Here is a 27725-nt window from a genome sequence, read left to right as displayed (position 1 = left end):
CAAGCTTTTATGTACTAATGCACTAAAAAGTAGAAAATAAATTATACACTACTATTTAAATTACTATAAAGAAAAGCGTGGGTCTCTTCTCAAATATTAGTAAAGGTATCCAATAGGTACTAAAGTAATAAAGTGACCTACGCTTTTCTTTATAGTAATTTAAATAGCAGTGTATAATTTATTTTCTACTTTTTAGTGCATTAGTACATAAAAGCTTGTTATTAAAACTTTTTTTATGAATTATTTTACAAGCTTTTATTTAACTCACTTCCTCGTCAGTCTGTCGTCAGTCGCCAGTCTGTCTAGATCGAAACGCCCGAGCGAAATTGCAGGCACTTCTAACTAACAGATACGGTTCGTAGTTGGTACGTGGGTCAAGACATGAAGACAATGCAACATGACATTAAATTTGACTTAATTAGATGCCTAATTAATTTGTTATGAATTAATTAAAATTTTGATCAAATTAGAATTCCAGTCTTATCCAACGACTTTGCACTATTATACACGCATCATCGCGTTCAATAGCGCATCATAACGTTTAATAGGTGCGCAATGGTTTTTAGTCATGCAACACAAGTGTAAATAAAACATGTAAAGTACTTAATGTTTTTTTTTTCATAAAAAAACGTTTTAATAACAAGCTTTTATGTAATAATGCACTAAAAGTAGAAAATAAATTATAGACTACTATTTAAAAAACTATAAAGATAAGCGTGGGTCTCTTCCTAAATATTAGTAAAGGTATCCAATACATACTTAAGTGGCCCACGCTTTTCTTTATAGTTATTTAAATAGTAGTCTATAATTTATTTACTACTTTTTAGTGCATTATTACATAAAAGCTTGATATTAAAACGTTTTGTATGAAATTTGTTTTTGAAATATTTATATGCTCCTTAAAATAGTAAGTATAGTTCCCTTTTCAAATCTGACGGTCTATAGGGCAAGTGAAGTAGAGTTTGCTTGTCTCTGTGACATCGACATATGCCCAGCCGCCTCTATTTTCCCTAACGTGAGTTAGGTATCCATCAGAGTTGGATGGACTCAGGGACTGTCTACTGACTTGAACTTGATTCGAACTCGTGACTTACGGTTTAGCAGTCCAGCTCTCTACCGCTAGACCACTCCGTCCATATATGCTTCTTGCATATATCTAAATGCTATATAGTTGTTGAAGTCAAGAGATTAAACAACATCACATAAGATGCATTACACTGGCGCACCAACGAAAAATGAAAATTGGGTAGATCTAGATAAAAAACAAACACGGAAAAGATATGCTGTCAGAAAGCATAAGCATAAATCACAGAAATAATCCATAGGAATGATAAGTGATGGGTAGATAAATGAATGATAGGATGAATGGATGAATGGATGAATGGATGAATGGACGAATGGACGAATGGACGAATGGACGAATGGACGAATGGACGAATGGACGAACGGACGAATATATAAATGGATGAATGGATGAATAGATGAAAGATAAATAGATGAATGGAGGAATTGAGGAGTGGAGCAATGGCGGATTTTATGAACGGGTGAATGAATGAATGGATGAATGGATGAACAGATGAATGGACGAATGGACGAATGGACGAATGGACGAATGGACGAATGGATGAATGGATGAATGGATGAATGGATGAATGGATGAATGGATGAATGGATGAATGGATGAATGGATGAATGGATGAATGGATGAATGGATGAATGGATGAATGGATGAATGGATGAATGGATGAATGGATGAATGGATGAATGGATGAATGGATGAATGGATGAATGGATGAATGAATGAATGGATGAATGGATGAATGGATGAATGGACGAATGGACGAATGGACGAATGGATGAATGGATGAACGGAAGAACGGATGAATGGACGAATGGACGAATGAATGAATGGATGAATGGATGAATGGATGAATGGATGAATGTAAGGGTGTTTGGGTAGTTGAATGGATGGTAGTTAGATGGACTGATTGTAAATATATATTTTAATAGATTTATTTTGTAATTTATGTATTTCATCTAATATATAAAGCTCAATTCTGTATGTAAAAATACATATGTTTGTCGTTGACATACTTCGATGTATTAAAGTGTTAGATAATTACAGTCCTTTTGGTCTAAATTTATGAGTTAAAAAATTAATATTGAAAGTTTTGGGAAATAATTTTCATTTATCAAACTGAAAGTAATAATTGTCGGCACGTTCATTAAACACAAGTTTTAAAAAAATATCATCTTTTACAAAAATTCTAATTATGTCTTCATTTAGTCCTATAGCACTTACTTCCCTTTGATAAATTAGAAAAACACAATTACTTCCCTTTATAAAACCATTGCATTAGTGGAAAAGAATTTACTTTTTATTACTTTGTTTTGGTGTTGGGAAAAAAAATAATTACATAATTAGCGGGGATTGATCAAGTGCAAATTTTGTAGGTATTTTACGGATAAGCTTGGAGTATTATAATTGTTCATTAAATTGAAACAGGCGCTTTCGTTTAAGTGAGTGCAAAAGACTATGAATAAGTTGGGGTACTATAGTCGTTCATTAAGCTAAAACAGGTGATTCCGCCCCGGGCGTTTATGTTCGCGTTAGTGTTTTCTTTGTGTTTAGGTGGGTTTGCGTTAGTGGTTGCGTTTTGATTTGGTTCGTTTTTGTTCTTTCTTTTTTCGTTTTTGTTTGTGTTTTTTTCTTTGGGTTTGTATTTGTGTTTTTGGTTGGTTTTGCGTTTGGATTTGGTTTGTTTTCGTTTGCTTTTTCGTTGTTTTTTGTGTGTTGGTATTGGTGTTTGTGGTTGTGGTTGGGTTTGTTGTTAGGTTTTTGTTTTCGTTTGCTTTTTTGTTTGTTTTTTCTTTGTGTTTATATTGGTGTTTGTGGTTGTGGTTGGGTTTGTTGTTAGGTTTTTGTTTTCGTTTGTATTTGTAATTGTGTTAGAGTTATGTTTGCGTTTTGTTGTTTTGGTTTTGGTTGGTTGTGGTTTGGGTGGGTAATGCCGGGTTTATGATGATTACTAAACACACAGGTAATGGTCTTTAACAGGAAGGTTTTTCACAGAAGCCAGAGCAGGGCCTGGCCGGGACGGCTAGTAATAATATATGATATGGATGAATATAATTTTTTTCAGGCAAACAATACAGCATCTACAAGCGTTTGCTTTTCTGCAGAAATCCCGAGTTTGTGTGATTGTGACGCCATATTGAACGCAACGAGAGAGACACCAACAACAATATCACCAGGTAAGGACGCATGCACTATTGTCACATTTTTGTTTGCTGCTCAAAATTAAATAACACATAGTCAATTGTCTGGCGGATCAAGATGCATGAGCACAAAGAATAGGTAGCTAGAAATTTCCGCATGTCCTTATAAAATGTAAAATAAAATTTCGTCTACTTTCCTTCTCTTAAACCATAATTTTGTTCGTTTTAGGTAAATCTCTAGTAACACGGCATCACGTCACTACAGTGGCGTCACTATGTCGGGTGTTATCCGATGCGGCATTTCGCGGTGGTCACCACCCCTCCCCATGAAACAATGTATATATATATATATATATATATATATATATATATATATATATATATATATATATATATATATATATATATATATATATATATATATATATATATATATATGTGCGTGTGTGTGTGTGTATGTGTGTTGTGTGTGTGGACCTACATAGGCCTGTAATTTAAATATATGCCACATACATACGCGAACATGTATGTTTACAAGCTTTAATAGCTGAAGACGTAATTGCTACGATGTTTAATCTTTACTTTGTTAATAACATATTTGGATGTAGCATAGTTTTCTCTATAGTTAGCAAGTTTACGTCATAGTGTCAGTCCACCCCCTTGTTTTAATGGTTGATTTGTACTTAAAAGACTATTTAACTTTAATTAATTAATTAATTAACTGGCAAAAAAGTAGTTTTTATTTGTAAAGTTTGCAATATTTTAGTGTCACCGCCAACCCCCTAAATGGTGTCACCCGGTGCGTCCCGAAACCCCGCCCCGACCTTGCTATGCCTCTGAGTTACGATTTTGCAACATTAAACAATGTATAGCCTATAACTAAACAGTTAAACGATTGTTTTTTTTTTAATTTAAAGCTCCGACTCATAGTACCTCAACTGCATTGGTGGATCAGACTGGCAAAAGAAGTTTTTTAAAGGCAATGGAATTGGTACGATTTCTGTATTTCCTGGAAAGTACATAGATCTAGATAATTTGAGTGACCATTACCATTTATCTATGTTTAATTATATTTCAAAATTGTGTTGTAGATCTATTTAGATATTTTACTACATTGTTGTGGTATATTTTAAGGGGATATGCTCAATTTATTTCTACTTTTTACAATTTAAGATCTAAAACCTTTTGAATACTTTTACCATGTTTGCACATGAAAGTAAGTATTAAACAGAAAAAAGGGGGTTAAAAAAAATTTTGGTCGTCATGGAAACCCAAAAAAAAACCTCCGTCTTTTTGATATACAAAAATGGACCAGGTATAAAAAAAAATGCAAGAAACACGTTATGACGAAAAAGTAGGATTTTTGTGATTTTGTAATGAACTTATCCTCCTAAAACTTTAAATCTTTATTATAAAACTATAGTTTTCCCCTCAAATGCATTCCAATACGACACACATTTCTTTGTTTATTTTTTGTAGCTCTATTTCAGTGTTTTGTCATCTAACTATATAAAACTAATTGAAGCTCTATGTTTATTCTTTGTAAAATTTCGTTAAACAGAATACATATTGACAATAACTTACGTTCTACATTCAATATTTGTGTTAAATGATCACAATCTTTTATTATTACAAGCTTTCATTTAACTTGCTTCCTATGTCCTAATCCTGTCCAAATCACCGACCTAATCATGTCTAGCTCGAAACGCGAAAGCGAAATTTCGGGCACTTCTAAACGATCAATTTCTTTGAAAATTGGCACGTGGGTCAAGACCCGATGGCAACGCAATACCTATTAAGAAAAGCGTGGGTCGCTTCTTAAATATTAGTAAAAGTATCCAATACATATTATAGCCGGGTCTACGACAAACTCCCGAAAGACACTTGCCCGAATGCCGTTTGCCCGAAGTCCGATTACCCGAATGGACACTTCGGGCAAGTGTCCTTTCGGGCATTTGTTATTAAAACGTTTTTATGCATTTATTAAAAGCAATGTTTTGACAAAAATTATTACAGGTTAAATCGTTATTAATATTTTGGAAAAAATTAAAATAAATTTCTGTTCAAGGTAAATGTTATATCAGTTTTACCGTGTTAGATGGGCATGATGTCTAAAAATAGTTTTGATTAATTTTGAGTAATGCGTATATTTATACACACCAAAAAGGATCCCCATCTGAAAAAAAATCATACCAGTGCCAACTTTGAATCCAATCTGTCAGTTAGAACTGCCCGAAATTTCTCTCGAGCGTTTTGATCTATGGCGACAGCCAGACTGACGACAGACTGGACGAGGGAGCAAATTAAATAGATGCTTGTAAAAAATCCTGATAGACAAAAAAAAAATATATCTGTATATAGATATAATTCGCAGCAAATGTCAAATAAATATTTCATTTTTGACATTGCATTTTATCGTTTACTTTGATTATCCTTAATTTTGCTTTTATTAAAGTTTGTAACAACACAGTCGTACTCGCTATCTTCTATATATAATTATAATTAAACAAGCTGCTATTTTAGGTCAACTCTCTACAAAATGAAAGCATGATCGCCGAGCAAGCAAGTAGGATCATACGTCTAATAGCCCAAGAGCTCAACACTAGCTTTCAAGTAAACTTCACAGCACGGCCCGTAGATATCGTTGTCATTCTACACGCGATAGCTGCCAAGCTGAAATCCCCAGAAATTACCATGCAACCAGATTCATTACGGGTAATGAAATTGATGTAACAAACCTATTTTTGATTAAATTTTAAAGCGATTAAAATTGTATGTGGATTCTTAATTTTTGCTTAATGTCGCTGCTATATTGTTATTAATATGTTCCGTATATAATTTTTAATATTTTTGTTTTTAGTTTATATTTTCTTAATTTTTCTGTTGTTACTATGTTAGTATAGCGTTAATCTGACAACAGAGGCGTATTTAGGGTGGGGGGTAGGGGGCGTGCGTGGCGGCCGTCCCCGGCGCCGACGTAGGGGGCGACGTTGGGGGCGGCAACGGGGTGAAGGTAATCAAAAGCACATTTTGAGCTGTATTACTGAACTATACAGTCTAAATTAAAAAAAAAGACCGCTACTTGGCTTCAGAGTTTCTTCCAGGCATCTCTTCGGCCCCCCCCCCCGAAATTTGTTTACCGCCCCCCTTCCGAACGAAATGAAATTTATATAATTTATATAGAAAATATATACTTTTAACAGTGTCCGCCCCCCGAAGAAAGTCTACCGCCCCCCCCCCCCCCCCCCGAAAATTTCAAGTGCCCCCCCCCGGAGAAAAAAGTCTGGAAGAAACACTGCTTGGCTTTACAGACTCATCTGATTGTTTTCTACATTCATTATGTGACACCAAAGTAAGGCGCAAAACTGATAGTTCAAATTCGCGCAAAATGAGTTTGCTACTTCTATGACTGACAATGTCTTTTTGTTTCAATTTATGTTTTTCTACTGCAGTGCCGGAACTAGACTAGACAAGCTATTTTGGATATAAGACCTTCGTGCCAGAGGCGAAGCGAGGGGGAGCGGGGGAGGGGGTACATATGTCCCCGTGCGCCGACCCTTGGGGGCGCCAAAATGGGTTGGAAAAAGAAATTAAAATCTCTTTTTAGCTGCAGTTTTGCATCATAAATATATGAGGGGGCTGCAAATTGAAAATTTAAAGGGGGGGGGGGGGTGCAAATTGAAAATTGAAATGAAAGGTTGTTCTCGAAGGGGGCGCCTAATTGAAAGTTTGTCCCCTGGCGCCGGGAAAGGTCACTACGCCTCTGCTTCGTGCGTCCACATATCATTTCAGTGCAAAATATTTTCTTAAGAAAAATACTTTGACAAAAAGTGTGACTATAATTGCTATAGAAAGATAGCTCGTCCTCCACAATGGTTTGAAAAATAACAAACTATATGTTAAAAATAGATATGCCTACCACATACTATAGAAAATAAACTTTGGAGGAGGGGAGGGGGAGGAAGGCAATAAAGCGGGTCCCTTATAGATAGCTTGTTCAGTTTATACGTGCATCCGGCACGGTTGTACTGTCTAGTTTTAGTTGTTTGCTAATGTATTCCTACATTATTTTCATCTTATACACAATTTGTTTTTTTCGTTTAGACTTTTGCTTTGGCTGCAGACATTCTTGCGGGTAGCAAAAGGGTAGAAGGCAACGATGCCAGTCAGCAAGATCTGTCAGAAGTGATGTTGTCCCTGGAGGAAATAGTTAAAGGAAGTTTAAACTCTTTGGAGGAGGAAAAATCTGAAATGTCATTCACCAACTTGTGTATGCTAATTTATTTATTCTTTAAATTTCTCAACTCCTACAGAAGCCGATTATTCTAACTCAATGTTTTTGTTAAGATTTGTACAACCTTATGTTGAAAAAAAAACAAACGTCATGTCAGAAATTTCTGTCCATATCTCAGTCTATTATTACACTTTACAATTCACTAAACACTCAGTATAAAATATATCCTTAAATCCTTGTTGTGAACATTAAAAAAAAACCTAAAGTTAACAACAATATGGTTCTGACTCTAAATCTACCATTTTGTCACGAGATCTTGAAGATACGTTTATCGAGATATATTTTGCGTCAACGGGGACAAATTGTTGAATAGGCTTTAAAGTTCAATTTTCTAATAACAATTGTACAGTAATATAATTCAGTGATATAAACTAAGCTTTTTTTCTTTAATACTCATCGAAAACAAACAGTCGTTGGAAGATACATTGGCGTCGGAAAAATAAGCTTCCCAGATGGAGAAATCTTGGAGACCCACGACTGGTCACCAAGCATGGAGAATCAGATAGTCTTAACATTAGATCCCAAAGAAGGTATTATTTTAATATTGATATGTTAAAAAAAAAACCAAGAAGATAAAAATTGAAATATTAAGGGATCGTCCATAAATGAAGTCTCACTCGTATAGGGGAGGAAGGGGTGGTCTGTAATTTTGTCACGATGTGTGTATGTTATCAGTCATTTCGCAGTTTTAGATAACTGTTTTAACAAACTGAAATAGAAATGGATTCAATATCTTAATTTGACCGAGCCCAATCAATATTTCAGAAAAATGAAGTCGATATTTTAAAAAAGAATTCAATTGCATATTTTAAGAGGTATGATGTCATTTTGAGGAGGGGGAGTCTGGCTTTTTGTGACGATGTGTAACGGAGGGGATGGGGAGGTAAAAATCTTCAAAAAAGCGTGACGTCATTTGTGGATGACCCCAATGTCAATAAAAAAATAATTTGGAAACGATTTTTCCCTTAGTAATATATCTCTGATGGTACCGCTATATTCCAGGATAATAATATGCTTATGTTTAAACAGCTGCTGCTTAGTAAAATATTTGACTGTCTTATTTCAGGTACAAAAAAGGTCTCATTTGTCATATTTCGCCAACGTGAAAACCAAATAGTTCCAGATAAAGGGTATTGTTGCTATACTTTTATTTCAAATTTTTTAAACATGTTCAAAACTAAAGATTACAGTTATAAAGTGAGCTCCCCTAAACTTTCTTGAATATTCTTGATTGAATACCTGTATTAAAACTTAATTTGCGAATGTTGCAGAAGTGTTTGAAGTATTATATATTTAAAGAAAATAATTTATTTTCTTCTGTTTTAGCGCATACATATTTTAAACCTTGTTAGTATGAATTAAAAAAAAATCTATTGCTTTTTCCAACAATTTTTATATGATGTCACCAGTAGCTTTTTAACACATCTAGTTTAAACTATTTTAATCAATACTTAAAGTCGTATGTCAAAATTTTTAAATCTCTCAATATTAAAATCAATCGAGTTAAGTGACGTCCGATTTTCTTTTCTTTGGTTACTCCATTCGCCATTCACTGTCTATTTGTTATACTTAATTTCCCAGTGTAACATTGGTTTCTACACATACCAAACAGTAAAAAGGTTTTTGCAGGGAATTATTGACAACGCCTTCCGGATTTGGCGATACATAGGACAGATGAAGTAGAGTTCTCCTATTTCAGTGATTATCAGCACTATTAGCAACCGCCTTTACCGTGAGTCTGGCACTAATTAAAGCTGAGTCGACTCAGGAACGTCCGAACGGATCTAGACCGGGATCCAAATTCCAGACTTTCGACCACGCGTCCCACTAAAACTTCTGTATATGCTTACGTTAGGAAAGTATTTTAGAACAGAAAAGTTCACTCTAGTCTTTTATAGATCATCATCATTCCTTTGTGGCCCCTGGGGAGCAAAGGGCTGCAACCACACATCTCCAGCGGACTCGGTTTTGGGCTGCTCCTCTAATCTGTGCCCATGTGAGCCCAGCTGTTTTCGCCTCTTCTTCAACCGTTCTTCTCCATGTCTTCCTTTGCCGGCCCACCCTCCTTTTTCCCTGGGGATTCCAGTCTTTTACAGATGCTCATATATTTTTTTAATAAACATATTTAGAATACTTGGGAGTCCTTCCCATGACAGAACTATGAGTGTCGCCTCGAATGTCGTTTCGGTGACAGCATTGGATGTAGCTGGAGAAATAAAAGTTGATTTGGTGTTTTCCGTACAAAATGTAAGCTAAAGCCACCCAAAGCAATTGCAAAACATTAAAATCGAAAGATTTTAAGATATATTGTTATGTTCTATTTATAGAAATGAAATATATTCAGAATACTTAAATTTAATTAGATGCTATTTTTGCCAGAAATGAAAATTTAAATTTTGTGAATAATTTTTCTTATCTTTATTATGCGTTTTAGCCCCATCTCAACCATTCTGTTTGTGCCTTTTTGGATGCCTCTTTTGGGTATTATTCTTTTAATATTAGTACATTATATAAGTTAATATTTGGAAATGTAGAATTCGGGCTCTGCTTAGATGCCCGTTGACTATAGGACAATACAAATGAATTAAAGAAAAAAAAATTCTAGGCAAACCTAAAATTAAACAAAATAAAATAAAATACTGATGAATTCAACTAACGATTTATTCTTAAACAAAATATTACTTGGTTATTTTTTAAATAAAATTTAATTTTAGCATTAGAAAACAACTTTTATGAATAGGACAACAACCTACTTAACTTTTAACTATATCGAGAGAAAGTAAAGTGTAAAGTTTCCCTTTCAAACCTGACGGTCTATGGGGCAAGTGAAGTAGAGTTCCCTTGTATCTGTGACCTTGGCATTGGAAGAGATAGTGTGGTCAGCACTATGCCCAGCCGCCTTTACTTTCCCATCAGAGTTAGAAGGACTGAGGGACGGTCTACTGACTTGAACCCGGATTCGAACTCGAGACTTACGGGTTAACAGTCCAGCTCTCTACCGCTAGACCACTCCGTCCGCATATTGAGAGAAAATAAATAAATAATAATAAATAATTTAGCCGTATCAGCCGAAATGCACCCATTTCTAATGTTAGTAGTAAAGCAAATTTACGTTTGATTTTGCCATAGAAAGAAAACAAATCCACTTTTAACTTTAGCTTTGGAAAATAAATTATGTGTAGTTTTAGTAATGGAAAATAAATATAACTACTGTTTGCAATGGCAATGGGAAAAATAATTCTGCTTTTGGTTTTAGCAATTGAAAACAAAATTTAATTTACTTTTAACTGTGTCCATGGAAAATAAATTTACCTTTAATTATAGCAACGGAAAAGAAATAACTTTTAATTTTATCAATGGAAAATAAATTTAATTTTAATATTAGCCATGAATGTTTAAATTTTAGCAATGTGAAAATAATAATTTTTAGCAATAAAAAAATTTAGTTTAACTTTCAGCCATGGAAAACAAATTTATATTTTCTTTTAGCCATGGGAAAAAAAAATTATATTTTCTTTTAGCCCTCGAAAACAATTTGCTTTACTTTTAATTATAGCAATAGAAAACTTAAAATTTTATACTCTTAATTTTAGAAATGGAAAACACTGGTCCGATGCAGGCTGCACAATCACAGCCGAAAATGTGACACACGTAACATGTAGATGCGTGCATCTGACCAACTTTGCCATACTGTTCCGCCCTGGAAGTAACGTAAGCATTAGACACGTATAAAGCTTTGGTTACTAAAATATGTAAAAGATCTCATGAGTGACCAAAGTTTTTATGAAAGATATCAAATTAGTTTTATTTTCTTATTTTCTTATTTTCAATGCATTTAAAAGCTTGTTGATATAAAAGTTTTTTTATATTTATTTTACCTTCTAGTTTTTAGTTATTCCTAATTTATTAAGTCGCCATGACTAAAAATATTTGCTTTAAAACACTATCAGTAGATTGCGATATCTAGAAAACTATTATTTGACCCGTGAAAGCAGCCGTCCGAGACTATATTTTACAGACGACAGTAGGTTCTTAATTTTTATTATCTGCCCCTTTTAGCTTTCACTAGATCGACAGCCTCCATGATTATAAACATTCGGCGTGAACCACAGCTCACCAGACTAGCTAATTATCTCCTCTTCTACTATTTAATAAAGTGATCCTACTAATGATTTTTATTTTATTATCTCCCCTTAGTTCCAAAATTGTTTTATTTATTTTAATGACTAATTGAACATCTACTTAAATATAAAAAAAAATTAAGATTTTATATTGTCATCGAAGTGGAACGTACCTGGAAAGTTTGAAAGAAATCGCTGCATTAGAAGTGGGTCAAAATTAACTTACAAGATTTGCCGCTAACTCACAACTAACTACAAACAAACAATCAAACAAACACATTGCGAACTACATCATAGCACAATCAGAAATACCGCCGAACACTACGCTGAACAGTGACAGGACACAGACTTTGACTTGACCGCTGCTCTTTAACGATCCATTCCAGGATATTTTGGACCGAACACAGATTTCACTATGTTAAAGTTTTACCGCAATTTTCTATCGTTCTATCGTTCAGGTTTAGCGAAATGAAAGTAGATACCATTCATAACAGTACGAATTGCACACCGATATATATATATATATATATATATATATATATATATATATATATATATATATATATATACATATATATATATATATACATATATATATATATATACATATATATATATATATATATATATATATATATATATATATATATAAATCTTTATATATGTATATTTATAATATATGTATATAAATAAATAATTATATATATATATATATATATTACATATATATATATATATATATATATATATATATATATAAATTAATAATAATAGTTTCGCTGTCTGTCTATGTATCTATGTATCTATCTATCTATCTGAACAAGAACGCTCTAGAGAAAACACAAGCAAATTAAACTTTCACAGTAAAGCGGAAGCGAAATATGACGTCATATTCAGCACATAGTAGAAAAAAGTCGGCAGCCGGGAGAGTGCACAACATAATATGACGTCATTGATTCTCGAGTAGAGTAAACATTGAATTAAAAAGCCAATTTTGTCTAATTTAAGTGGTTTGCGTGCAGAGTTTCTTTCATGCACTTGTTCGGGTAGTGGCTAAGCGCGACACCAGTGTTTCATTCAGACTTTTTCCTCCCCGGAGGGGAGAACTTTTTCTAATCTAAAAAGTGTTTAGCGTGCACCGTGTTATTCATGCATCTCTTCCGGTAGGGGCGAAGCACCGCCCAGATTCTTTCTTTAGTTTGTATGATCTACAAATGCGACCAGTGTTTCTTTCAGACTTTTTCCTCCCCGGCGAGGGGTGGGGGTACTTGAAATTTTGGGGGGCGGGGGTAGAATTTTCTGGAAGGGGGCGGACACTGGAAAAATTATATAATTATATTTCGTTGAATGGGACGGTAGACATGTTTTGGGGTGTGTGTGTGGGGGGGGGGGGGGGGCGGAGCCACCTCCTCCCAAGTAGAGTTGCCTGAAAGAAACTTTTGTCATGAATGAGATTAGGTGCACGGCTTAGGGATATGCCTATGACTATATTTTGTATAAATTAAAGTACCAATTCTGGATAAAAATCCGTTTTCAATGTCATTTTTTTGTTTCCGGTTAAATTAAATTAAGATTGGTGATTTTTGGTTTTGGTTTTAGTTTAGAGAAAATAGACAGCACTATCAACATAGCGCCCGTTGTATCCTTCCTCAACGGGTCATTTTTCTCGTATATATATATACAGATATAAAGATATAAAGATATAAAGATATATATTTTATATATATTTTATATATATATATATATATATATATATATATATATATATATATATATATATATATATATATATATATATATATATATATATATATATATATATAATTGTATTAATTGTTCTAGAGACAAGCTGACCCTGCACTTTCATGGATGACTAAAATAGGAGTCTACTTTTCAATGGCTTGTTTGGCCACAGCTTGCCTGATCTACTTTCTAGTTTGGAAGTACGTGGTACACACTTGCAGACATCACTGGTGTTCACTACACTCTTTATACATCGTACAGGATTGTCATATCATACTACATTTTAATCCTTCCTTTGCCTGAAAGTGCACAGTGTTACTGAATAGTTTTTATCGTTCCACAGGGATGTAAAAGATTGTCACACAATTTTGCATGTTAATTTATCAGCGTGCCTGATAGTGAGCTACATCATTTTCGTGGCAGGTAGCGAAAGGATTGAGAGCAGAGTATGTATTTTATTATTTATGTTTCAGTTTAAAACACAAAAAAAAAATAATTTAGGATTTTGTTATCAAAGCCACACTCGGTAGTCTTTTTCTGCGTTTCATAAAATTAAATCAGCTCCTCATTCAACTGAATGGAAATGATCTTTATATGGGATTTACACCACAGTTTTCATACATAGAGTTCACTTGTTTCTGTGACCTCGGCATATAAATAGATAGTGTCATCAGCAGTATGCCCAGCCGCCTTTACTTACCCTAACGTGAGTTAGGTACCCATCAGAGCTGGGTGGACTCAGGGACGGTCTACTGACTTGAACCCGGATTCGAACTCGAGACATACGGATTAGTAGTCGAGCTCTATACTCTGTATACGAAAAAAACAACTGTGCATCTTGAGATAAAGAGACCCGACATATCGCGTTGAATGAATTTTCGATATCTCAAATACCCAAGCGCTGTAATCGATTATAAAATGAGGAAGTAGAAAGCAACCCTAGGTAGTAAAGATGGCCAATGAAGTTTTAGCTTGAGGAACATACTACAGCCCTCTTTTAAACTAAAATGCTATTGGTAATCATTAATTAAGGTCCATATTGAATCCGCCTGTTTTTGAAAATTCTAAACAAATATAATCATATACACATATATGCCTACAAACACATACGCATATTATAACATGTCTTTTATATTAAGTATGTTAACAAAATCTGTCAACAGTTGCTGTGCAAGTTTATAGCTATCCTCCTGCACTATTGTTTCCTCGCCGTCTTCTTTTTAATGTTGGCGGAGGGAGTACACATTTTAAAAACTGTAGTTTTTGTTTTCAACAATACTTCTGTGCTGAAATATTACATATCCGTGGCATATGGTAAGTTTTAATTATAAAAACATAATGTTAACTATTAATGAATATTTATAAATATATATCGTATTTGCTAAACCAAAAAGTCTCGAGTTCGATTCCTCGTTGGATGAGGCTCAAAAACCCATTTATTAGAGGCAACTCCAAAATTTAATAGAAATGGAGCCCCTAAGGCAGGGGTTCCCAACCTTTTTTTACTCTAGAGCACATTCTAAAATATCGGTAGGGTGGCGGGCACCACCTGTTTTAAATCGACAAACTCCTTCCATAGGCGTAGCGACCCTTCCCGTCACCCGGGGACAAAACTTTCAATTTGCACCCCCCCCTCAAACTTTCGATTTGCACCCCCCCCTCAAATCTCAAATTTTCGATTTGCACCCCCCCTCAAACTTTCGATTTCCATCCCCTTCAACCTTTCAATAATGTTTATGAAATAAATTATGTCTCTGTCGAATAGTGAGAGTCGGGCACATACAAATCCTTCGGCGGGCGCCATGGCGCCCGCGGGCACGGGGTTGGGAACCCCTGCCCTAAGGTGATAGGATTACCAACTCCAGTTTCCATTGGGCAGCTCCTGCGACACTGCTGATTCCATGTTGTATAGGCATTGCTTCTCCCTTGGGTACATCGTTGAGTGGTGAGAGGGTGCCAGATACAAGGTTGGGTACATCGTTGAGTGGTGAGAGGGTGCCAGATACAGGGTTGGGTACATCGTTGAGTGGTGAGAGGGTGCCAGATACAGGGTTGGGTACATCGTTGAGTGGTGAGAGGGTGCCAGATACAGGGTTGGGTACATCGTTGAGTGGTGAGAGGGTGCCAGATACAGGGTTGGGTACATCGTTGAGTGGTGAGAGGGTGCCAGATACAGGGTTGGGTACATCGTTGAGTGGTGAGAGGGTGCCAGATACAGGGTTGGGTACATCGTTGAGTGGTGAGAGGGTGCCAGATACAGGGTTGGGTACATCGTTGAGTGGTGAGAGGGTGCCAGATACAGGGTTGGGTACATCGTTGAGTGGTGAGAGGGTGCCAGATACAGGGTTGGGTACATCGTTGAGTGGTGAGAGGGTGCCAGATACAGGGTTGGGTACATCGTTGAGTGGTGAAAGGGTGCCAGATACAGGGTTGGGTACATCGTTGAGTGGTGAGAGGGTGCCAGATACAGGGTTGGGTACATCGTTGAGTGGTGAGAGGGTGCCAGATACAGGGTTGGGTACATCGTTGAGTGGTGAAAGGGTGCCAGATACAGGGTTGGGTACATCGTTGAGTGGTGAGAGGGTGCCAGATACAGGGTTGGGTACATCGTTGAGTGTTGAGAGGGTGCCAGATACAGGGGTCAGATCTGGATATAGTCATCTTACTGCCTAGGCAGAATAGGTATGCGTATACGTATAGGTATACGTGGTGGTATAACTATAGGTATACGCTTACCTTTACGTATACGTATACATGTACGCAGGGGCGTAGCGAGGGGGGGGCGGGGGGGTGCGGACCGCACCGGGTGACACCATTTAGGGGGGTGACACCAAGGCAAAAAATAGCAAAATATATAGAGAAAAACTCGAGGGGGGTGCAAATCGAAAGTTTGAGGAGGGGGGGGGGTGCAAATCGAAAGTTTGAGGGGGGGGGGGTGCAAATCGAAAATTTGAAAGTTTGTCCCTGGGAAGGGTCTCTTTGCCTCTGGGGGGGGGGGGGGGGGTGACACCATTAAGTGCCGCACCGGGTGACACCCGACCTCGCTACGCCACTGCGTGTACGTGTAGGCATACAATTGTGAATGCGCATTTGCATGCATATGCGTATACCGTTTACAGTATACCGTATACGACTGCGTATGCGTATGCGTTTACGTATATGTACATAAATATATATTCTTTATTAATGTTATGTTTTATTGCTGCTTATTCTAGGAGGACCTTTCATAATTGTGGCGGTGTCCCTTATTGTTTCCGGATCACAAGGCTATGGGGATCACACAACGTTAGTTCCATTCCTTACATTAACAATTAAGTTTAATTTACAAGCTTTCATTTTTCGATATCGGATTTAAGATTTACTCTTAAATCATACCTCAGTTGAATTTGTGGAAACAACTTTTGAATATATTGACATGCTTATCCTTGCTTAGTACACGTACACAGATGGACACACATACCTATCTATATCTGGCGACAGGAGAAATGATCTCAGGCAAAGTACCTCACGGACAATAAATGATCTCAGCGTAGACGTATACAGGTTTTCGGTTTAGGGGGAGCGTCAAACCGAGAAAAAGGCGCCATATATATATATATATATATATATATATATATATATATATATATATATATATATATATATATATATATATATATATATATATATATATATATATATATATATATATATATATATATATATATATATATAAACAGTGTATTGACAAAAATCGCACCCCCCGGGCGCCGCCTTTGAGAAATTTTTATTATTTTTTATTATTTTCGCAGAAACCTTCTCGAGAGTATTCCCATCAACTTCCCAAAGTTCGATGGTGATCGGATGAACGGTGTCAAACAGAAATCTACTTTTATTTTTATAAACCGCATAGAGACAAGAATGGAATCACGCTCTTTAATACATACAAGACAAACAGACTTTGTATAAATATAGACTAGCGTACCTGTCCCACGCGTTGCCGCGGAAATAAAATAAAGAAGGGTTTCATAAATTCGTCATAAATCCTATATTCTTAGACGCGTGACCTTGTTTTCTTAAACTCAGTTATTTAAATGTAAACAATGCATGCTCTAGGATCATAAATATCGGGACACGGGTTTACCTACACTACCTCATGTAAACCTTGAGTGTACGTTAATCACTCACCTAAATAATGGTGTAGAGTACACTTCGGTAACCGCCCGTGTGTCAGGGACGTAGAAGGGCGCTCTCAGGAGCCCCCCGATTACACTACCGTAGAGGCGCTACGTACAGCCCCTGGCTACTTAAAACTAACATAGGCGCCATAGCGCTCACGGTATAGCCCAGAGCTCCAAATAGCATCCTGAAACAATGATCCAGATTGCGTCATTCGCTAACGTGCACAAATCAACATGATTTTTCTTTAACACGTAGACTTTTTTTTTATTTGACATGCTATAAACATCAGTGTGACTGATGCAATTTGTTAGCGTAACTAATGGTGTATTATTAGAAGCCCGATCTTAATTTCCGATTGGATAATCTAAAAATAGATGCTAATTGCATCATTCGCAAAGTGACGAACCGGGATGTTTTTAAAGGACAAAAGGAAACAAACCAGTTAATAATCTAACCTTGGTTAATTTTTGTGATTATTTTTAAAAAAGTATTACAGGGCCCTCAGCGGCCCATTTTAGCCTTTGGGGGCCGAAACTGTAATTTTTGTTCGCAGCCGATTCGCACCGTACCAGGCCGCCGGCGGACAAGCCTGTTTCAATTTAGTGAGCAACAGTAGCGCCCCATCTTATCCATTGTCTATCACACTGTTTAGAACGAACGTAGTCGCCAAAAAAAAAAAAAGCCAAAACGCATCCTGCCAGGAGCCGCCAGTTCCAAATTAAATCAACCCCCCCCCCCAGAAACCTTCTCGGGAGTATTCATCAACTCCCTAAACTTTTATGGCACTCGGATTAACGGTTTCGAACCGCATCCGACATTTTTCAATACATCATATATAGAGAAGAAATGCATCCTCCCGGGGCGCCGCCCTTGCAAAATTAAAAATGACTTTTTTTTTACAGAAATCTCAACAGGAGTGTTCCAATCGACTTCCCAAAGTTTGATAGCGATTGGATGAACGGTGTCAAACCGCAATCGACTTTTATTTTTAAAAACCGTATATAGAGAAAATAGCACCCTCCCGGGGCGCCGTCTTGCAAATTTGAAATATTTTTTTCGCATAAACCTCCCCAGGAATATTCTCAACAACTTCCCAAAGTTTCACGGCGATGTGATGAGAGGTATAATAATGCATACAAGACAGACACACACACACAGACATACATTGCTTTTTATATGTAGATATCTTTTAACAAAAGAATATTACACGTATAAAAGCAGCTGGCTAACACGAAATTCTTTTCCTCGCCCTCTCAGTTGCTGGTTGAGTCCTGATCAAGGTCTTGTCTGGGCGTTCATAGGACCTGTGATTCTGATAATGGCAGTAAGTGACATGGACATCAGCGATACATACAAGAGGGGGGGGGGGGGAGGGGATCAACAAAAATAACTCGGCTGTAATTTTATGGCTGGCTAGTCCGGCTCAAGTGGAGATATTTGAGTGTTGTCTGACCGGAGTCTGACTGACAAATGAGTGACATCTATGTGAAATCTGACTGACATCCGACTGACATCTGACCGACATCTGACTGACAGTAAAGGGAAAGTATAGGCGGCTGGGCAATGTACTGACCACACCTTTATAGAGCTGAAGTTCAAATGAAATCTACTTCATCTACCCGCTAGATCCGTTGGTCTAAAGAGTATTTTTTTACTTTACATGTATAAATAATGTCTATTATCATCGAAATTTAATGGATTAAAAATCGAATCAATATTGTTTTGCTGAGTTGCTTTCTAGATCAACATGTTCAGAGACTTAATAGTAATTTGAATGTTAAAACAGAACGTAACTAGAGCAAGCTTTGAGATTCCACATAATTTACGTATCAAACATGACGACTGTTAAACATAAATAACTAATTAAACTTACTAGAGAGAAATTGAACAAATTCACATTTTGCTTTGTTTGTTTTCAATGTAAAACTCTAAACATGGCGTCCAACATAGAGAGTCGCTTCCCTTTATATATCTAGATATTGACTCAAAAGTTGTGTATAACATGAAAAGTAACTGAGTTGCCCACATGTTTAAAGCTCTGACACTCTTATTTCCTTACAGAAAGCCTACGCTTCAAATCTAAATCTGGGGTCGGCGTGGTCGAGTCGGTAAAGCTCATGGTTGCTAAACCGAAAAGTCTCGAGTTCGAACCCTCAGATGAGGCTGGTTAGCTACAGCCACTCTTCTAGGAGAGACAACTCCAAAATTAAACAACTGCTGCCTTGTAGTTTGTTCTTGGTTGGACAAAGGCTATGGAAGCAAATCCAAAAAAAAAGCAGGCTGAAATCGGAGTCAATGGCCTCAATCAGTGTTTCTTCCAGACTTTTTTCTCCGGGAGGGCACTTGAAATCTTCGGGGGGGGGGGGGGCGGACACTGTTAAAAGTATATATTTTCTATATAAATTATATATATTTCATTTCGTTCGGGGGGTCGGTAAAAAAATTTCGGGGGGGCTTCGCCCCCCCCCCCGAAGAGATGCCTGGAAGAAAATCTGGCCTCAATGGCGCATAACCAGTTGACACGTAACGCTTAATTGTGTTGGAGGCGTGGTCGAATCGGCAAAAAGCTCATGGATGATAAAGTCTCGCGTTCAAACCCACTGGCAGATAAATCTCGATCCCCTCTAACACTAATAATTAAGAACGAAGAAGAAGAAGAATAAGAAATCTAGATCTAACTACTCTTCTAAAATACAGAAACTCACTCTGTATGGATGTGCTCTTAAATACTCAATAGCTTGTACTATTAAAAGACAATTTTCGTTATATTTTCATGCCAGATAAACTTCACAATTCTTGCCATCATTGTTGTGACGTTAATGAGGACCCGAACGCTAAGAGACACGTCACGATTCGTCAAAGCAAAGTAAGATTTTCTAAACATCTTAATGATCTTCTTTGCATGAATTCCCTAATCAAGAAAAAAACCTACATCGTGGAGTTAGATATTTTTAAATTTTTGAATAAATTGTTTAAACCCCATGTCTTTCGAGTTAGGTGTTCTAGGAATTTAAGAACATGTTAGGAAAAAAAATGTTAATTTCAAATAATTCTGAAATTGTGTTTGTATTATAACGTCTAATATAAGCAAACAATGTTACCCATAACCAAATATGTAGCTTTATATTACAATATTACGTCACCAGTTACCTTTTAGTACTACTGTTGGAAACGTAACCCCTTTTAGACACCCGGGATTCAAATAGATTATTGAGAGCAAGCAGGATGAAAACTGAAATGTTATCGTTAACCTGTAGCTAAATCGAAGTTGCTATTAAGAGGAAATTAGTAATAAAACAGATAGTGTTAGGTTTTGCGCACAAGTAAGATCGCTTCTAATTTATATCTTAGATGTTGTTCACAAGTAAGATTGCTTTTAATTTCAAATTAAAACTTAGAGTTTTGTTCACGAGTTAAATTGCCTCTAATTTTAAATATGATCTTAAGTTTTCCTTGTAAGGTAAATGACACCTTAAAAATTAGATCAGTCGCCAATTCAAACCCCTTTCGATAAAATGATGTTACGTTTTAGCCTAAGCCCGCATCTCCAAAGTACAATCAAATCAACTATTTCCGTCTAACAAAATAGCAGTTTTAAGTCAACAATAGGTAATTGGACTATGTTTATTACTATTCACAAAAAAGATGTCTTTAAAAATGGGAAATATTTTTCTAAATAAAATTCAGTTTAAAAACGTGTTTTCAAATGCAGACGTGTGCCGTAGATCGTTCTGACTATCCGGCCCAAACATCTCCATCGCTGGGAGTGTGACGTCATTTGTACACATCTTTTATACGAGAAAAATGGCCCGTTTAGGAAGGATACAACGGGCGCTAGGCTGATAGTGCTGTCTCTTTTCTCTAAACTAAAACCACCCCACCCCCCACACCCCCCACCCCCCCCACCCCCCAAAAAAATTGTCTACTGTCCCATTCAACGAAATATAATTATATACTTTTTCCAGTGTCCGCCCCCTCCCCGAAAATTCTACCCCCGCCCCCGAAAATTTCAAATACCCCCACCCCTCTCCGGGGAGGAAAAAGTCTGAAAGAAACACTGGTGTCGCGCTTAGCCACTACCCGAAGAATTGCATTAAAGAAATTGCAAGAAAACCACTTTTTAGATTAGACACATTAATTAGGCGGTAATTTTATTATAGAGTATCGATGAAGAAATTTCTTTTGAGTTAGGGAGGGGGGGGGGGGCTCAGACGTTCTTACGCGGGGGTGGGGCTTCGCCCCTACCCGAAGAATTGTATGCAAGAAACTCTTCACGCAAACCACTTAGATTAGACAAAATTTCCTTTTTATTCAATGTTTACTCGAGAATCAATGACGTCATATTACTGTGTGCACTCTCCGGCTTGAGATTATTTTCTACTCTGTGCTAAATGTGACGACGTCATACTTCGTTTTTCGAATTACTATGCATGTTTTTAATTTGCTTGTGTTTTCTCTAGAGCGTTCTTGTTAGATACACAGACAGACAGCGAAACTATTAGTATTAATCGTTTTAGCGTGCCAGTCTCCCGCGCTTTGCTATGGGTTCAGAAGAAGGGCTGATGAAATATTTCAAGATGATTTCATCAATACCTTATCAATCATAAATTTTTAAACGCGTGAACTTGTTTTCAAAAACCGAATTAACTCAATGTAAACAAAGCGGGCGCTATATTTATTGGATCATAGTTGTTGAGCCGCGAGTTTGTCCAGTTTATCGTCCAGACGCCTTAGGGCGGCTGTGAAGCCTAGCGTGTACGTTAATCACCCTCCGTAATAGTGAGGTAGAACACATTTCAGCGACCACCCCCTACAGGGTTAGGGATGTAGCGGGACGCTCTCGGGAACCACCAGTTACGAATCGCCTACTGCCGGGGCGCCGCCACTGAAAAATTTAAACATTTAAATCTCGCAGAAACCTTCCCATGAGTATTTGTAATAACTCCCCAAAGTTTCATGACACTCGGATGAACGTTATCATACCGAATCCTACTTTTATTTTTATTTACAGTATAATATAGAGAAGAATCGCATCGCACCCTGCTGGTGTGCCAGCCTTGAGAAACTGACATCATTTTTTTCGCAGAAACTTTTCTTGCAGTATTTTCACCAACTCACAATAGCGTTATGGCGATAGGATGAAAGGTGTAGTCATGCATAAAGGATAAACCCACAAACCCACAAACATACTTTCATTTATATATAGGCATATATATATATATATATATATATATATATATATATATATATATATATATATATATATATATATATATATATATGTATATATATATATATATATATATATATGTATATATATATATATATATATATATATATATATATATATATATATATATATATATATATATATATATATATATATATATAATGCGATAAATATAGAAAATTATTATTTCCCAGCGATATAGTAGTCTTGTTTATTATCCGTTTTTAGCCGTGGCAGAGGCGTAGCGACCATTCCGGCGCCCGAGGTGAACTATCAATTTCACGCCCACCCCGCTTTTCTATTAACCTACATAATTTGTGACATACTCCCCTCCCCTCTATTTACCGTTCACTTTTCCATTTTATTATGGTGATATAGAAAACAGTTTTAAAAGTCTGTAAAGCCAATAAAACGTTCATTTTACTAACTTCGACTGTGGATAATTAACTAATGCAGCTTCGGACGAATTTTTTTTTAGTTCATAATGCAGCTTCGGAGGAAATTAATTTCCACCTCGTTTGGCACCGCCTTGAGATCGGCGCCCGGGTCGGACGCCCCACTAGCCCTCCCCTCGCTACCCATCTAAACCGAGGTGAGTCAAGCAAAAACTAAAACACACTTAAGTTTTTAAATTGACCTTACTTCCAGAATAGCACTGCGAGCAATCCTCATCCTTAACGGTATCTTGGGGAGCTCATGGTCTATGGGCATCTTCACTCTCATCAATGATTCCATCATACCGCAATATGTCTTTGTAGTGCTGAGTCTCTTACAGGTAGGATTTTTAAAGTGTTTTTTGTATATATAAACCAGTCACATGTATCTGAATTCAATACATTGATATAAAATAGTTTCAAAATAAATTTTCAAAGGTAAGTGGATAAAGATATAGGCCAATATATAAATGTGTATAAATAATTAAAAAAATGAATGAATGAATGAATGAATGAATGAATGAATGAATGAATGAATGAATGAATGAATGAATGAATGAATGAATGAATGAATGAATGAATGAATGAATGAATGAATGAATGAATGAATGAATGAATGAATGAATGAATGAATGAATGAATGAATGAATGAATGAATGAGTGAATGAGTGAATGAGTGAATGAGTGAATGAGTGAATGAGTGAATGAGTGAATGAGTGAATGAGTGAATGAGTGAATGAGTGAATGAGTGAATGAGTGAATGAGTGAATGAGTGAATGAGTGAATGAGTGAATGAGTGAATGAGTGAATGAGTGAATGAGTGAATGAGTGAATGAGTGAGCGAGTGAGCGAGTGAGCGAGGGAGCGAGGGAGCGAGGGAGCGAGGGAGGGAGCGAGGGAGGGAGGGAGGGAGGGAGGGAGTGAGTGAGTGAGTGAGTGAGTGAGTGAGTGAGTGAGTGAGTGAGTGAGTGAGTGAGTGAGTGAGTGAGTGAGTGAGTGAGTGAGTGAGTGAGTGAGTGAGTGAGTGAGTGAGTGAGTGAGTGAGTGAGTGAGTGAGTGAGTGAGTGAGTGAGTGAGTGAGTGAGTGAGTGAGTGAGTGAGTGAATTAATTAATTAATTAATTAATTAATTAATTAATTAATTAATGAAAAATAAAAATAATATAAATAAATGAATAAATGAAATATAAATAAATAAATAAACAAGCAAAATTATATATATATATATATATATATATATATATATATATATATATATATATATATATATATATATATATATATATATAAACATGAAATTTTCAGGGCGTCTCAATCCTGTGCTTTCAGTGTTTGTTTAACCATGAGGTACGTTGCTGCTTCGGTTTACGTTTTATTTCATTTTTTTGAGCTTTTTCTTGTTTTATCTGGGTTTTTTAGGCGTTATATTATTAGAATTTAATCAAACAGTATGACTGAAATAAATTTATCACTACAACCACCGTATAGACTCTTCAGTAAATGTTCATTTTGTTCAAAATTATCAAACAAGCTACATTACTGAAATAATGTTAGCAACAACACCATTTAATGAAAATTATTAGCCTATATGTTTATATTTATATTCTCATGTCTAAAACAGTATCAGACATTTGTTATAAGTGAATCTACCACATTTGTAACGGTTTGGAAGTACCTAATTGTTTTTTTTTTCTATCAATTTACAATTCTAGGTCCGACAGGGATTAAAAAAAATATTCTGCAAAAAAAATAATTCAATTGACGTCGCTGTTCTGGGATTGAGCTCTTTCTAAAAGCAAGAGTTTAACTTGAAAAACATAAGATGCCAAGAATTCTTATTTCTTTTAAATAATTTCCAGGAGTTCTTTTACCAAATCCAAATTTAGATTATAAAAGAACAACTTACTAAAACATTATTTGTTCGTTTTCATATAGTTTTATTTTTGTTTGGACTATATTAAGTGTATGGCCTCTCTACTGTCTATGGTTTTTGTACTGCTGTACACAGCAAAAATCTACACTAAGGCAATTTTTGTACATATTATATCCAGCAACCGTCCAATGTAAAGACCACTCTGATCTAAATTGTGTTCTAAATAAATACATTATGTTTGCATGTAATATGTCGTTCAGTTTGGTTTATTAGAATATACACTGATCCAATTACTCTGATTCATCTGTATATATATTGTAATATTTGTCTGATTATTAATAGTGTAATTGTTTGTAAAATCTGTGAAAGATGTATTCCATTTTAGCTAACACGTTATTGGCATTTATATACTCTTATATATATATATATATATATATATATATATATATATATATATATATATATATATATATATATATATATATATATATATATATATATATATATATTTATCTTAACATTTTAAGATATGTAGTATTATTTTAAATTTAATCTCCTTACCTGACACTTAAATAATTGCATTTATCCTTAAAAAAAAGAACAATTTTATGTTTGTATTATTTTGTATTATTTGTTTATTTTCTCCAATTATTAGAACTACCTTTAAATGTAAAACTTGATTGTACATAGCTTTTTTAAATCTATAAAATTAAGTTCAAATCTCAAATTTTTCATCACATAAATTAATTTAATTCATATTCATAAACTTATATTCAAATGATATGCCATATACAATTCATAAAACTGCATTTTAATGCCATGCCTTATTTTTATTGTAAATAGATGTATTTATTTAATAAAACTGAGTTTAAATGGCATACCATATTGTTCAGTACTTAGCTTTATTAATTTCATACAATTTTGTACAAATGCCGTTTCCTACTTTTCTTAACATAGATTTGTTTAATTTAATTCATATTTGTTGTACATGGCTTAATTAAATTCATAAAACTACATTAAATCACATTGATTTTCTGTACAAATAGTTTAAATATCATACCATTTTTTTTCCTGTAGATAGCTTTATTTCATTCATAAAACTGTGCTTTGAATTTTGTTTTTGTTTTTGTATATAAAGTTATACAATTAAAAACAAACAAACTTTAAATGACGTTATTTTTTCTGTAACAAGATATATTAAATTAAAAAAAATGCCTTCGTTTATATGCCATAAAATCTATAAGTTGGTTAATAAGACGTATTCTTTATTAAATTCATAACGATGTGTAATTTACGTGACTTATACACACCTCCACCTAACTTGTGGGCTTTACTCTATAGTTGAGTCATCGTATACCCAACAGCCCTTGCTTCTCCATCCACTGTCCTTCTCCAAGATTGCTGGCCGACGTTTCTTTTCCCAAGAAAGAAGTGTACTTTGTCACGTTGAAGAATTCACTTTCACCAACAATGCTCAAGCATAATAAAAAAACAACTGTTAAAATTTTTTTTGTGTTCTTTTAAAAATATTTTGAATTGTGTGTCTACAATGATATAATTTGAATGATAAGTGTGTAAGAATAATCTAAGAAATAAACACGCTTGTCAAAGTTTAAAAACACTCGAATTGATGGTTTCATTAATTGATAGCAGCTGAGGTCATTAGATGTAAACGGTGCTTGCAATTACTGGATTATAGTAATTAAACGAGGCTATATTGGCTAATCCCTACAAGTTCCAACCAGCACCCATCAGCACCTACCAGCACCCACAAGCACATGAGAGAGAGTGAGAGAGAGAGAGAGAGAGAGAGAGAGAGAGAGAGAGAGAGACCCGACCTAGCGACGCCACTCACTGCTACATTACTTAAACAGACACAGTTCTCTGAGTTAAACCTTAGTACTTTATTCTTATAAACAGACAGCTATCTGTCTCTGACTCTACCTTTCGTTAACGGACTAACAGGTACACATCAACAACACACAACGGAAAACACAGTGAACACTCAAGGGACGTGACCACGATATACATAATACAAGGGACGTAACAATGACAATCAAGACATCATGTAACAAAGACTGGTAATATTGCTTTATCTTTGTGTATATAAGAAGCGAATGCAGGCTTTCTCTAAATGGGACTCAAGATTTGAAATGTTTTGTATTTTGTAAATTTATCAATCAGAAATGAAAAGAATTGTGGGAATGATATTACGTGTGCATTTAAAGGTAATTGTCAAAGTCATGTCATCAGTTTGTATAGCCTAGAATGTACACTAGCTCAATTTGCGTGGGGTCTATTATTATGTACACACTCTGGAACGTCAATGTTATCTGGTTAACCCAGTGGCGTAGCGAGGTCGGGTGTCACCCGGTGCGGCACTTAATGGTGTCACCCCCCCCCCCCCAGAGGCATAGAGACCCTTCCCAGGGACAAACTTTCAAATTTTCGATTTGCACCCCCCCTCGAGTTTTCGATTTGCACCCCTCTCAAACTTTCGATTTGCACCCCCCCCTCGAGTTTTTCTCTATATATTTTGCTATTTTTTGCCTTGGTGTCACCCCCCTAAATGGTGTCACCCGGTGCGGTCCGCACCCCCCGCCCCGCCCCCCCCCCCCTCGCTACGCCCCTGGGTTAACCGCAGTAAAACT

The 27725-nt window shown here is 35.8% G+C and overlaps 1 protein-coding gene across 1 annotated transcript in view; it reads left to right on the top strand.

Moving 5' to 3' along the window:
- The window catches only part of LOC131934927 (adhesion G protein-coupled receptor L4), a 40091-nt gene extending 14728 nt beyond the window's left edge, over positions 1-25363 (top strand). The window contains exons 3-20 of the mRNA XM_059291194.1: positions 3144-3255; positions 4137-4210; positions 5743-5934; positions 7324-7489; positions 7924-8043; positions 8580-8643; positions 9643-9760; positions 9948-9994; positions 11107-11224; positions 13477-13577; positions 13721-13823; positions 14541-14691; positions 16593-16662; positions 18796-18862; positions 20319-20404; positions 23417-23543; positions 24507-24548; positions 24914-25363. Of these exons, the coding sequence (XP_059147177.1) occupies positions 3144-3255; positions 4137-4210; positions 5743-5934; positions 7324-7489; positions 7924-8043; positions 8580-8643; positions 9643-9760; positions 9948-9994; positions 11107-11224; positions 13477-13577; positions 13721-13823; positions 14541-14691; positions 16593-16662; positions 18796-18862; positions 20319-20404; positions 23417-23543; positions 24507-24548; positions 24914-24994 (1839 nt within the window). The 3' untranslated portion in view covers positions 24995-25363. The remainder of the gene's footprint in view (positions 1-3143; positions 3256-4136; positions 4211-5742; positions 5935-7323; positions 7490-7923; positions 8044-8579; positions 8644-9642; positions 9761-9947; positions 9995-11106; positions 11225-13476; positions 13578-13720; positions 13824-14540; positions 14692-16592; positions 16663-18795; positions 18863-20318; positions 20405-23416; positions 23544-24506; positions 24549-24913) is intronic.
- Positions 25364-27725: the final 2362 nt, after the last annotated feature.

Source organism: Physella acuta, unplaced genomic scaffold (genome assembly GCF_028476545.2).
Source record: "Physella acuta isolate Inbredline_101_S28 unplaced genomic scaffold, ASM2847654v3 ptg000123l, whole genome shotgun sequence".
NCBI classification, from domain to species: Eukaryota; Metazoa; Mollusca; class Gastropoda; family Physidae; genus Physella; species Physella acuta.
This window is presented reverse-complemented; position numbering and strand designations above follow the sequence as displayed.